The sequence below is a fragment of the Dipodomys merriami genome, unplaced genomic scaffold, assembly GCF_024711535.1.
Source record: "Dipodomys merriami isolate MVZ:Mamm:240054 unplaced genomic scaffold, mDipMer1.0.p SCAF_11, whole genome shotgun sequence".
Lineage (NCBI taxonomy): Eukaryota > Metazoa > Chordata > Mammalia > Rodentia > Heteromyidae > Dipodomys > Dipodomys merriami.
Genome location: NW_027202382.1, coordinates 23,233,734 through 23,248,471, shown reverse-complemented (window position 1 = coordinate 23,248,471; position 14,738 = coordinate 23,233,734). Strand labels below are relative to the sequence as shown.

At 38.9% G+C, this 14,738-nt stretch overlaps 1 protein-coding gene and 1 non-coding gene across 3 annotated transcripts in view; both read right to left on the bottom strand.

The window, feature by feature from the left end:
- Window positions 1-1,924: 1,924 nt before the first annotated feature.
- Slc44a1 (solute carrier family 44 member 1) overlaps window positions 1,925-14,738 on the bottom strand; it is a 180,961-nt gene continuing 168,147 nt past the window's right edge. Inside the window, exon 17 of one of the 2 annotated variants that reach the window (XR_011369470.1) lies at window positions 1,925-3,532. Coding sequence is in view for 1 of the 2 variants with exons in the window: in XM_070011100.1 (XP_069867201.1) it covers window positions 3,518-3,532 (15 nt within the window). In the remaining variant the exon portion in view is untranslated. The remainder of the gene's footprint in view (window positions 3,533-14,738) is intronic. The other variant, XM_070011100.1, reaches the window with a different exon arrangement.
- On the bottom strand, window positions 4,378-4,480 carry LOC138822397 (U6 spliceosomal RNA). The gene has a single exon (XR_011370431.1). It is a non-coding gene; the product is annotated as a U6 spliceosomal RNA (small nuclear RNA).

Genomic DNA, 14,738 nt, shown 5'->3' with positions numbered 1-14,738 from the left:
CTCCCTCATCCTGAAGGTCAGTCTGACTTTGCCAAGTCAGTTAGATGGAGAAAGTCAACAGGACAAGCTGGAGGGGTGGGATAAAGGGTATGATATTCTTTGGTTTTAAAAAAAATGTAGCACATATCTTTCCTTCTTGATCTAACAGCTGGCAGGAAGGGAAAACAGGATCCTTTAAGCCAAAGAAACAGCCTGAGCCAATATAGGAAATAATGAGAAGAACAATTTCAAAGACTTCAAGTAGTATATGAAATAAATGGAATGGGGAGAAAAATCATCCATGAACAAGAACAATACTGGGAATACATTTGGAAAACTTTAGGAGATGTAGGAGATGAAAACATGAACAATTATCTTGATGAAAAAATGCACTGGAAAGTGGGCAACAGTTTATGGTACTCCAAGTTAAAAATAGCCAAGCGCCAGTGGTTCATGCCTGTGATCCTAGCTACTCAGGAGGGTAAGCTCTGAGGATCACAGTTCAAAGCCAGCTCAAGCAGGAAAGTCCTTGAGATTCTTCTATCTCCAGTAACTACCAAAAAAGCCAGAAGTAGAGCTGATGGAAAATGACCTTTCCCCCTGACAGCCATATCTTAGAGCTGTCCTTGCTGCTTACCCCCCTGCATCAGCTCCCCTCCCTTTACCCCTAAACAGACAAAACTTGTGGTCTTGGAAGGGATCGCTTACCTACCCTACCTCTATCTCACCCTGCTGCCTTCTGCCCCACCTGACTTCACTCTTTCTGCCTAATAGTTAAGAGACCCTAGTTTGCAAATGGGTTATGTGTGCCATTTTCCCTTCAGCCATGCTGAAGGAGACTTGGTTGTCCTTCCCAGGCTTTCTTCCCAAAGAAAGCCTGTTGGGTCTGTTGAGTTTCACTCTTCCATCCTTCCTTCCTTCCTTCCTTCCTTCCTTCCTTCCTTCCTTCCTTCCTTCCTTGTCTGTCTGTCTGTCTGTCTGTCTGTCTGTCTGTCTGTCTGTCTGTCTGTCTGTCTGTCTTTCTTTCTTTTTCTAGTCCTGTGACTTGAACTTAGGGCCTGGGCACTGTCCCTGAGTTTCTTTTGCTCAAGGCTAGCACTCTACCACTGGAGCCACAGAGCCACTTCTGGCTTTTTCTGTTTAAGTTTTACTGGGGACTTGAACCTGGGACTTCATGCATGCTAGGCAAGCACTCTACCACTAAGCCACATTCCCGGCCCTCTTTTCTTTTTCTTTTTTTTTAAATAAGTTTTTTATTGTGAAAATACTGTACAGAGGGAATACAATCACATGAGCAAGGTAATGAGTACATTTCTTATCAAGCATTGTTGCCTCCTCCTTTGTTTTTCCCTTACAATCCCTTTCCTCCCAACTCCACAACTACACTCCCCCCTCCTCTCTTTTACTTTTCTTACAGGAGCTGTGGCTTAAGTGATAGAGCACTAGCCTTGAGCAAAAGAAGCTCAGGGACAGCACCTCAACCAGTCTTGTATTCAAACCCTAGGACTGACAAAAACACTACATTTTCTTTTTCTAAATATAACTGGATAACATTAATTTAAAAAATTAACTAAGACATTTATAATTTTTTTCTTTTGGCTCAGATAAAGTGGTATTAAGTGTAAAGTCCTAGCTTCCTGTTATTAGATCCAACACTGCTGTGGTTTGAATTATGTAATGCTCTCCACCTCCAACTCCTTGAAAATCCTACCCCACAACAAGATGGTATCCTAAGCTTGGCCTTTGGGAAGTGATTAGGTCATAAGGTGTTTATAAAAGGAATGGAATAAAAAAGAATTCCAGAGGTACCCTTGCCCTTCCAACATGTAAGGATACAATGAGAAAGTGCTGTTCTTAAACCTGCGAGCAGATCCATCCTGATCACACACTGCATCTGCTCGCAGCCCCTTGAGGTTGAACTTTCCAGTATCTACCTCTGTGAGAAATAAGTCTCTGTTATTTACATGAAACATGCTCTGTGGCATTTTGTTACAGCACCCCCAACAGACTGAGACAAACATGTACAAGTATTAAATATTTACTTTTCTGTTTTCATCAAAGTAATCCAAGACAAACAAATTGACTTTGAAATACAAATTTTAAATTGGCATGATCTCCTCATGGTTTTAAAAGAAGAAGGAAAAAGACAGAGGGAGAGAGGGGAGGGAGGAAGAGAGAAAGAGAAAGAGAGAGAGAGAGATCAGTAGAAGTGAAATTACTGTTTGAATGTCAGGCCAAGGTGCTAGTGTTTGAACATGTTGGGTTATGGGAAGTCATCTTTATGTTTATAAACAAAGAGTTATTTTGGGGCACAGTTTGTCAGGAAGACTAGGGAGGAGGTAAGTGGGAGGAGAATAAGGTTAGGAGTTGACTGGGGACCCAGAATCTCTGATGGCTCTCCTATTGTCTAACCGACCTTGCCCTGGTTAGATTCCCCACCCCTATACTCATTCTCTAGCACCACCATTAGAATAATGGATTATCAGAGTATTATCCAATGGAGAAATAATAAATTTGTCATCTAAATTGGAGTCAATGAACTTTTTCTGGTCAATATTTTAGGTGTGGAAGACCATGTGGTCTCTGTTACAATTATGCCACTCTACCATTATAAGAAGAAATCAGCTGTCAACAAGGTATAAAAGATTGTGTGTGGTTGTGCTCTTATAAAACTTTATTTCAAAACAAAAAACAAAAAAGGTGGGGGTCAAATTTGACTCACAGGCCATACAAGAATATTAAATGTTATTTTGCTTTAAAAATAATTCTGTGATTCTTCTGTGCCCCAAAGTCTCCCTAATCCTCCCTCCCGGCCAGTGTCATGTACACCCCATGCAGTGGTACCATGCCATGATATTATAGGGTATGTAATTATTTCTGCAGCAAGAATGAGCAAAGCACAATGTTATCGTGAAGTGGATCTGGAATTAGAATAACTTTACATTCTTATTCTGTCAGTCTTTATTCTGTGTGATCTTACCTATAACACACAACCTCTCTGAGTCTCTTTCCTCATGGGCAAAATAGAACTATTAGGCACAAACTTACAGGCTGTTGTGAGGATTAAATGCACATAGAGAGGCAATCCTAATGCTTGGCATGGAACAGGCCCTCAATAAATAGTAGTTATTAACCCACATCAGCTCTATAAATAGCAGAGTCAGAGAGGACAAGTCCAAGCTGAAGGAAGAGAATTCCCTTGCCAAGGCCAGTCCTAGAATTAGATAGAAGGGAGGGGTAGTTCTGAAACATAGACAAAAGAGAAGAGAAGAGCAGAGAAAGAAGAGAAAGCAGGAGGAAGTTTGAGGACATTGCTTCAAAGCAGATTATTATCAAATGCTTTGGATTAATCATTTATTAGACGGTCCCAAGGAAAATCCACTTGGCTGTTGGTAGCTGGGAAACCTTGGCGCATGCTTCCATTGTAGAAATAAGACCGGTGGGGGGCTTCCTCAAAAGTTCAACAGCTGGTGAATGGGAGCCTCTTCCATGAACAGCCTCCTCTCAGTCCATTCTTCTGGGCTTAGGGGAGGACCAGTCATCTTTTCTTCAGCTGAAAAAATACACACAAGAGAATGAATGCTGCTCTCCTAATAGAAAAAACACAATGAGGAGCAATCAGTAGCCAGTAATGATGTTGGATTACAAGGACACACACACACACACACACACACACACACACACACACACACACACACACACACACACACACACACACACACACACACACACACACACACACACACACACGAACAGCAAATTTAAAAAAATCTGAAAGCTGGGCACTGGTGTCTCATGTCTGTAATCCTAGCTACTCAGGAGGCTGAAATGGGAGAACTGTTGTTGGAAGCCAGCTTGGGCAGGAAAATCCAGGAAACTCTTAACTCAAGTTAAGAACCAAAACTCCCTAAGTAGACATGAGGCTCATGTAGTAGAGGGCTAGCCTTAAAAGGAAAAAGCTAAAAGACTGTTTCTAGGTCTTGAGTTCAAGCTCCACTTTTGGCAGGTATATCTGAGTGAGCCTAGGTTCAAATCTTGATTTTACCACTTATAACTATGTGTTCTTTTATTCAATTCTTTTTAAAATACTTTTTTATTGTAAAAATACTGTACAGAGGGGTTACAGTTACATGAGCAAGGTCATGAGTACATTTCCTATCAAGCATTGTTGCCTCCTCCTTTGTTTTTCCCCTACCATCCCTTCCCACCCACCTCCACAACTACACTCCCTCCTCCCCGCCTCCCTGCCTCAATTGTAAAGTTCATTTTTCAACATAGTGTCTTGTACATCTCATTGTTACAATGGGTCAACATGTATCCCTATTTAAGCATTTTGTTTTTTTCCCTTCCCCTCCCCAAGTTAGAGAAGTGTATGTACAAGATGCAGGGCACCGATATAAAAATATGGAACGCTTCACAAATTTGCATGTCATCCTTGTACAGGGACCAGGCTAATCTCTGTATTGTTCCAATTTTATATATGTGCTGCCCAAGCAAGCACTAACTATGTGTTCTTGGGCAAGGTATTTAACTTCTGTGCCTTTTTCCAAGCATAAGACAAAAACTGTCATGTGCATTCCTTTAAGATTGAATAAAATGCATTAATAAATAAAACACATTTAGAATGGTGTCAGTAATAAATGATAGATTTCCATTTGCCATTTTTAGTGTCAATATTATTTTATGACAAGCAGGTTTTTAGAGTAACTGGACTGAATCAAACTACCTTAATGAATGAGCTTCTAAGCTAATTAAGCAATCTGATTCTCAAAAGTACTGAAGGTGAGCTATAAATGAACTTAAGAGTTTTCATTCTTATAATTCTAGTTATTAGCTAAACAGGTCAGACCAGGATAAAAGATATTCTACAGTGACTGAGTAAAATACTAAAGATATTAATATTGTCATTCGAAGGAAGTCTTTATCCTTAGGAATACACTTTGAAGAATTTAGGACTACCAAGCTAGAAAGACAACCAACTAATTGGGAAAAAATATTTACCAGCAATATATCAGACAAGGGGTTAACATCCTGTATATACAGGGAACTCAAGAAACTAATCCCTCCCAAACCCAACACACCAATTACTAAATGGGCAAGGGAACTAAAGAGGGACTTCTCAAATGAAGAAATAAAAATGGCAAAGAAACACATGAGGAAATGTTCATCATCCCTGGTGGTGAAGGAAATGCAAATAAAGACAACCCTGAGATACCACCTTACCCCAGTCAGAATGTCCCACATCCACAAATCAGCCAACGACAAATGCTGGAGGGGATGTGGAGAACGAGGAACGCTATTACACTGCTGGTGGGAATGTACACTCATACAACCACTTTGGAAAGCAGTCTGGAGGGTCCTTAGAAAGCTAAAGATTGACCTCCCTTACGACCCAGTCATACCACTTCTAGGCATCTACCCTGAACAACAGGAACCAATATACAAGGACACGTGCACCTCCATGTTTATTGCAGCACTGTTCGCAATAGCTAGGATATGGAAACAACCTAGATGCCCCACCACAGATGAATGGATCCAAAAATTGTGGTATCTATACACAATGGAATATTATGCAGCCATTAGAAATGACAAAATAATGGCATTTGCAGGGAAATGGATGGAGCTAGAAGGAATCATGTTGAGCGAGGTAAGCCAAGAACGAAGAGACAAACAGTACATGGTCTCCCTGATAAGTGGATGATGAATCCAAAATGTTAGGTGATATGACAAAACTAACAGGACTTAAGAAACAAAGAACTCCCACTCATCTGGTTGAACCACTACTAAATATCCCCATGCTGCTGATCACATATATGGTATATAACATATGAGCACCGTTATATATTACAGACTGTGATAGACAATTTGCTCCAGGAAAGTTAGAATGAACTTGTGACTTTAAATGAGCATCATTATTCCACAATACTGTGAATTTCCGGAAATTAAGTAATCACTTAATCACGATCAAAAAAAAAAAAAAAAAAAAAAAAAAAGAACCTTGGGGAAGGGAGGGAGGGAGGGGATGGTAGGGGGAAAACAATGGAGGGGGTAACAATGTTCAAGAGGAAGTGGAAGTGTACTCATTACCTCACTCATGTAGCTGTAACCCTCTGTATAGTATCTCTACAATAAAAAAAATTAAAAAAAAAAAAAAAAAGAATTTAGGACTAAAGTATTATGATGTATGCGTTATTCTCAAATTGTTAGAAATGGTAGATGTACCTATGTGTGTAGATCATAGACAGAAATAATGCAGATATGATAAATGTCTCACAGCAGGATAAAAAAATGTAACACGTGTTCAACAATTTTTACAAAAAAACCAATTATCTAGTTAAGAGTAAGAGAGAAGCATAGACCCAGTTTGACCTTCCAGCACATCTAAGGCCGCTGTAGAATAAGCAGAGGTGACAAGATATTCAATCTGACCCTAAAATGCCAGGAGAACTTGGACTTGGCACAAGGGGACAGGAAGTAATTCTACAACTCAATTATTTGATAGTATCAGGCAGGGATGTCTTCTGAGCACACCTGTCTCCACATTTGTCTCCACTTAAAACAGGTCCTTAAAACAGGTTGCATATGGCACCAAAACCAACAAACAAAACAACCACAAGACCAAAACCAAAACCAAAAACAATATTGCTTGAAATTCTTACTAGAACTTTCAGGCTAGAGTTTTAGTCTTGAGATTTTACTTGCATGTTCCAATGATTACCTCTTCTCTGGCCTTCCTGTCCCCCCTGACTTCCTCTTAACTTCAATCCATTTGGCAAGCTGCAGAGAGAATAAATCTAAACTGCTACTTGCACTCTATTGGTTCCTCATTAAGAAATTACAAAGCCTTCCTGTTTTCCACAGCATCTTATCTAAACTTCCATGTTTTATGAGTTTTACATATTTCAGCTCACAGTTCCAATTCTCATTATTTTTTCCCCTACCACTGAAAATAACAGACCTATAATTAGCCCGACATCTGATTCTGGCTGATGCCGCTTATGCTCATGTGGCAAGGACATCAGGCTCATGCTGAAGTTGTGATTCCTCTGAGACTGAGGTAAAAGTGCTTCACTTGTAATTTAAGCAATGCATTTTCATGATAGAATAGTTTTAGACCTATAGAAAAATTGCAAAGCTAATATGAAGAATCCGCATCTGCTCCACTCCTACTTTTCCCTGTTATTAGCATTTTTACATCACGACTGTCCATTTGTCACAGCCAACGAACAAACATTGGCAGACAGCTATTAACTAAACTCCATTTATTCAGATCTATTAATTTTTCCCTAAGGGCCTTTTCTGTTTCAGGATTGTTTGCCATTACAAATAAATCCTTCCATGAGCATTCTGGAGCATGTCTTTCGGTGCACATGTGCGTGCATTTATGTTGGGAACATGCTCAGGAGGGGACATATTCTTTTTTTTTTTTTTAATTTTATTTTATTTTATTTGAGAACATACTGTACAGAGGGGCTACAATTACATGGGCAGGATAATGCATACATTTCTTACCAAGCATTGCAGCCTCCTCCTTTGTTTACCCTTCACCCCCCTTCCCAGCCTCCCCCCTCCCCCCACCCAATCATACCCCCCTCTCCGCCCACACCAACATTGTAAAGCTGGTTTTGACATGACATTTTGTACTTCTCATTGTTGCAACAGGTCCACCTGAATCCTTAAACGACTTGTTTGTCCCTATCTCCTCCACATGTTATAATGACATCAAATATAGTGAAAGTGGGGGTTACACTGTGGGGGAGGGACATACAAAGCAACAAAGAAATAATCTTATAAATGCGTTAGAAACACATGCATGAAAGAAATGAAAACATTAAAATACATATTTAAGGGTTCATTTTCCTAACATCACATTATCTGACCTTTTCCGCTTGACTCATACCTATACTAGATATTGAAAATAAGGGAAACCATGGGACCTATGCTTCTTTGGGCCTGGCTTACTTCACTTAATATAATTTTTTCCAAACCTTTCCATTTCCTAACAAATGGGGAAATGTCATTCTTTCTGATGGAGGCATAGAATTCCATTGTGTATATATACCACATTTTCTTGATCCATTCATCTACTGAGGGGCATCTGGGTTGGTTCCATATCTTAGCTATGGTAAATAATGCTGCAATAAACATAGTTGTGCTGGTAGTTTTAGTGTGGTCTTGTTTGTAAACATTTGGGTAAATGCCCAAAAGTGGGATTGCTGGATCATAGGGGAGATCTATGTGAAGTCTTTTGAGGAACCTCCATACTGCTTTCCAAAGTGGTTGAACAAGTTTACATTCCCACCAACAATGAAGTAAGGTTCCTTTCTGTCCACATCCCCTCCAGCATCTGTTGTTGTTAGAGTTCTTGATTTTTGCTGTTCTAACTGGAGTGAGGTGATATCTCAATGTTGTTTTGATTTGCATTTCTTTTATGGCTAGGGATGTTGAACATTTCTTCATGTGTCTATTGGCCATCCTTCTTTCTTCTTCAGAGAAGCTTCTCTTTAAGTCATTCGCCCACTTATTTATTGGGCAGTTGTTTCTTTGAGGATTTGTTGTTGGGTGGTTTAATTTTTTGAGTTCCAAGTATATTTTAGATATGAGACCCTTGTCCGTTGTATGGCTAGTAAAGATCTTCTCCCAATCGGTGGGCTTTCTATTGATCTTGCTAGCTATGTCATTTGCCCTGCAGAAGCTCTGCAACCTTATGCAATCCCATTTAGGGGACATATTCTTATTTCTATTCTGAACATATATTTATCTTCACCTTTAATCAGTAAGTCCACGTAGATTCCCAGTGTGCTTATATTGGGTTGCTCTTACCACCTAGCTAACACTTTTAATTTTAGCCATTCTGGTGGACGGGGAATGGTATTTTATTATGGTTTTAATTTGCATGCCTCTGATGACTGACTATATAGAGCATTCATGTATATGCTATTTTGTTAATAGCATTTTGTGCATAGTTGGACATCTTTTTATTATTAATTTTCATAAATTCTTTTTTGGTGAGGGGTCTTTTATCAAATATATATTTTGCAAGTATCTTTTTTCCAGACTGTGTCTTAGCTTTTCCGCTTTTTAATGGTGTCTTCCAATAAACAGAGCTTAATTTTTATAATCAAATGGAAGTCTTGGTCTGAAACAACTTCAAGAGGAAGCTTCCATTTAGAAGTTTGAGCTGCTTTCCTGACCTTACTTTAATATCCTATAATAGAACTTGTGCTGAGCAGAAAGCTGTCTTTGTTCTGGGGTTGAAGCTTAGGCCTCCTGTGTCAGCTGTCATCTAGATTGAACATTACTAGACATAAACTATACCATGCTATTCTAAGACCTCTGTTTCCAGTAAACAGGAAGAGAGAGATCAACCTTAGATGCTATGGCAGGCCATATTGCAGCAAAGCTTTGTTCTCTAAAGACAGAAGGATAATTTCCAGGTTATGCAATCATTGTTTTGATATCCTTCTTTTACAACCTGCTTGTTAATAATTTAGTGTCATTTGGGATATGCTTAATACAATATTGTACATGTTTTCCTTCAACTAAACAGAATAGAAGGACAAAACATTATATTATACTCAAATAATAAAGTTTTAGATTTTTGGCATCAAGATTGTACTACGTAGTAAATACATGCTTCAAAGTAAAAAATAAAATAAAAAAATAAAGTTTTATTACCTTTAACCAGGAATGGTTTGGAGAAATAGTTGGCTTACTAGCTAATTATTGACAAAACAACAGCTGTAAATCATCCGGTCAGATACTAGAACTACCATTTCATTATTTACTCAATGTCTAAAAACTCAGTAATTTTGTATAGTTAACCAATTATCTTTTATAACTTTGGTGCAAAGAGTTTACACTGGATGTATATATGCGTGGGAATAGAAATCTTCAAATACAAGCTATATTATTAGACAAACAAAGAATGAGGGTTCTACAAATATTTCTCAGGTAGATTTAAGTGGGTAGAAATGAGTGTATGAAGCTACACCTGGTGTAAAAGCTATTAGGTTTTTCAATTCTTTTAGTCAAGCTATATGGACTACAATTTGGGCTTTATTTGTCCACTTGTTCCTTTGGAGGTCATCAGTGTTCTATTTTCTGTTAAAATACATACCTTTGCTATGATCCTCACATTTCAGAGGAGGATGGGGATTTCCTAAATGCCAGCTGAGAGGGAAAAAGAATAGCCAGCATACAACTACACTCAGGGTACTTGTGAGAGAACAAAATGTCCTTTTGTTACCAAGGCACAACAAAAATTCAGTGAAGACAGACAAAGCAATGGAATAGAATTGTGAATCTAGAAATAAATCCATTCATCTATGGTCCATTGATTTTTGACCTTGATAAGAGTGGCAAAACCATTTAATGGGAGAAAGAATAGTCCTCTAGCTGAGAGCAGTGGATCATATTTGCAATCCTAGCTACTTCGGAGGCAGAGATTGTGGAATAATGGCTTGATGCCAGCCAGAGCATGAAAATTCACAAGATTCCATCTCATGAACTCAAGCAATGGCCAGGTACAGGTGAATGCACCTGTCATCCTCTGTGACATGGGAAGGCACAAGTTGGAGGATCACAGCCCATGGCCTGGGCATAAAACCAGACCCTACCTTGAAGATAACCAATGGAAAAATGGGCTGGTAGTATGGTTCAAGTGGTAGCGTTCTGTCAGCGCAGAACCTTGAGTTCAATCCCCAGTACCACAAAAGGATGATACAGAAAGTGGATATTTACATATACCCTATACACAAAATTAACTCAACTAGAAAAAAAAAATTAACTCAACTAGAGCAAAAGTTAAAATGCATGGGTTAAACCAATAAACTCTCCAAAGAAAGTTTAGGTCCAAACCTTCGCAGCCTTGGATTGGATTGGTGATTTCCTGGGTAAGACAATGAAAGTATGAGTAAAACATGATAGAGTGATCACGTCCCTTCATCAAAAATATAAATGCTTATACTTCAAAGAACACTATAAAGACCAAAATGATAACCTAAAGAATGAGAGAAAATGTATGTGAATCATGTATTTGATAAGGGTCAGAGTAGCTAATGAAGACTTACAGCCAATGGGAAAAGTTTTTGAATAGACATTTTTCTAAAGAACTATACTAACATTCAGTAAACATATGACCAGGTACAGATACCATTAGTTATTAGGAAAATACAAAAATAAGCCACAATGAAATACTACTTTAGAATACTAAGGTGTCTGGAGTAGAAATGATGCACAGGGAGAAATTAGAATCCTCATGCACTGCTGTTGGGAATGTAAAATAGTGTAGCTGCTGTATAAAATTTGGCAGTTTTTCACAAAGTTAAAACATAGAATTACTATACGGCTTAGTAATTCTACTTCTAGATATATATACAAGAGAACAGAATGAATGTGTCCTCACGAAAGCTTGCATGTGAATGTTCACAGCAGTATTATTCATAACAGTGCAAAGGTATAAGCCACCTAAATCCCCATCAACTGACGAAAGGATAAATAAAGTGTGGTACATCATATAATAGAATATTATTCAACCATAAAAAGGAATGAAAACACTGGTACATGCCATTTTATTAGTCTGTTTGTCTCGGCAATAAATAGATTGTGCTCACTTTAATAAGAAGTTTCTTTGTGGTCTTGGAGGCCCATGGTTGAAGGATCACATCCAGTGGTGACTTCCTGTCAAGAGTCCGGAGAGAGACAGAGTGTGCGTATACATTGTGTCTCCTTTGATGCCTCTCTCTCTTCTTGTGAGATGGCTGATATTTAATCATGGATATTGCATGCTGACAAATTTATTTAACTCTAATCACATCTCAAAGGCTTTAACCTAAAGGTCTTAGTCAGACTTTCCATCTCCTTAATTCCCTCACTGTGAGGATTAAGTTTCAATACATGAATTCTTGGTGGGGACCAGCTCAAATCACACTCAAACCATGACAGCCACACCAGAGTTAAAGCTTGAAAATGTGCTAAATAGAAGTTAGACAAACATATTGTCATAATATATAATTCTATTTACATGAAATATCCAGAAGAGACAAATCCATAGAGAAATAAGGAAGACTAGGTATTGCCAGGTGCTAGGAGATGGTCATTGGCAGGAACTGGTAAGTGGCACTGGGTTTCTTTTGGGGGTGAGGAAAATACTCCAGAGTTTGTGCTCAGAGTTACTCAGACTGGTGAATACACCCAAACCCATGAACCTTCACTTCACAATGGTAGGGATTTTTTGTTGTAGTTTTTGTTTTTGTCAGTTGTGGGGCCTGAACTCTGGGCCTGGGCGCTGTCCCTCAGCTCTTCAGCTCAAGGCTAGTGCTCTACCACTTGAGCCACAGTGCCACTTCTGGCTTTTTCTGCTTATGTGGTACCGAAGAATAAAGCCTAGGGCCTTACGCATGTGAAGGCAAGCACTCTACCACTGAGCCACCTTCCCAGCCCCAAATTGGTAGGCTTTATGATATGTGAATTATATCTCAATTTTAAAAAGAGAAAGAAAATAGGAAAAACTTTAGTAAGAAACAGTTGAGCCCCGCCAGACAAGAATTGTCTAACTTGCTAGAGACACCACAATATACACAAAATAAGGAGAGTGTTAGAGTTCCAAACGAGAAGAATTATTCTGAAAATTGTTTTTCCAATTCATAAAGCTTAGTTTTCTAATTAGAATTACAATAGGTACATACCTTTTTTGATAGATAACAGTCAATAGGTAATTCCATATGTCAAAGGGGAGTAATTGTTATGTAAGAAATTGAAGGCCATTCATCTGGGTAAGGGAAGAAAATGGTGGGGTTGCTACTCTCTATCGGTCATTTAAGGAACAATTGCACTTAGATCTGAAGTAAATGAGAGTATAAGACCGGAAGCAAGTCCAAAGGCTCTGAGATATCCTGACATGAATAAAAAACAGCAGGGTCCAGGAGCTCACCCTGCTAGCACAGGGAACAGTAATGGATGGATGGGTGGGAAGTAGCTTATGGAAGGACTTGGAATTTTGTTCTATGTGGGATGGAAGAGCACTGGAGAATTTTGATTAGGGGAGTGGTAAGACTTGTTTTGGATTTTAAAGATCCTATTGATTCCTCTATGGGAATAACCCAGGCAGACAAGATGGAAAGAAGACAAATTAGGGAACAATTGCATTTTTACACACAGGGAATAGAGGGCAGCGGCCCAGGAGGGTGTAAGACGTGATTGGCTCAGAGATTGTGGTGGGAGCAGAGTTTACAAGTCTTACTGAGGGGCTGAATGGGGAGTGAGAGAGAGAGAGAAAAAAAGAAATGATCAAACATGATGTTTTGGTTTTCATTGGCAGCAGTCGCAAATTTCAAAGGGAAAGTTCAGGGGACAACTTTGACAGATCTTAAAATGCAATCTAAAATTATAGCAAATAAAACGGATGCAAGAAAGGATAGGGACCAAGGAAAAGAGCTATACCTTCAACCATCCTGACAAATCCTCTTTTCCTGTGCAGACTTAAGTGCTGATTTTTAAAAATTATTTGCAATAAGCTTAGATGATGAGCCTGGAAATTCATTGTGACAGGGGCTTTCTTTTCAATGGACACTTTAAGCACAGCCCTCCAGTCTCTCTAAGCTTTGGGACCATCAGGTTTCCATTCCCTTTTAGACCTTCCCCTAAATTGGGATAAGAATTGTATGTCCTGTATGTGGAACTGAACCATTTAATTGTGAGTGAGTCAAGCCAAAGCCCATTGTGAAGATGTGAATGTGTTGTTCTTGTATTTTAAATTATATACTACAGATTTGAAGTTAGTGCTTTCTATATCATTCAAGATTATGAGGATTGCCAGGTGCCAGTAGCTCATGCTTCTAATCTTAGCTATTCAGGAGGCTGAGATCTGAAGATCATGGTTTGAAGGCAGCAGAGTAGGAAGTCTGTAGAATTCTTATCTCTAATTAACCACAAAAAAAAACCCCCAAACAAACCAGAAGTGGACCTGTGGCTCAATTGGTAGAGCACTATTCTTGAGGCCAAAAACTCAAAGACCACTCAAGCCCTGAGTTAAAGCCCTAGGACCAGCACTAAAACAATAAAAAAAAAAAAAAAGAGAATTTATGGGCTGGAGATGTGGCTCAAGTGACGGAGCTCTTACTAGTGCAAGAGCTGAGTTAAAACACAACTTATTGCTTAGCCTCTACATGAGAAAAAATAGAATATCAGGATTTATTAAAATTGAAATCAAGCCAGGCGCCTGTGGCTCATGCCTGTAATCCTAGCTACTCAAGGAGGCTGAGATCTGAGGATTGCAGTTCAAAGCCAGTCCAGTCAGGAAAGTCCACAAGCCTCTTATCTCTAATTAACCACCAGAAAACAAGAAGTGGCACTGTGGCTCAAGTGGTAGAGTGCTCGCCTTGAGCTAAATTTGTTAGGAAATGAAAAGGCGTAGAAAAAATTATATTAAGTGAAGTAAGCCAGGCCCAAAGAAACATAGGTCCCATGGTTTCCCTTATTTGCAATATCTAGTATATGTCTGAGTCAAGCAGAAAAGGTCAGATAAGGTGATGTTAGGGAAATGAACCCTAAGATATGTATTCAAATGTTTTTTCTTTCATGTTATTGTTTCTAACACATTTATAAGATTATTTCTTTGTTGCTTTGTATGTCCCTCCCCCACAGTATAATCCCTGCTTTCACTGTATTTGATGTCGGTATAATTTGTGGAGGGGAAGGGGAAAAGCAAATCGTTTAAATAGGGATACAGGTGGACCCATTGCAACAATGAGATGTAC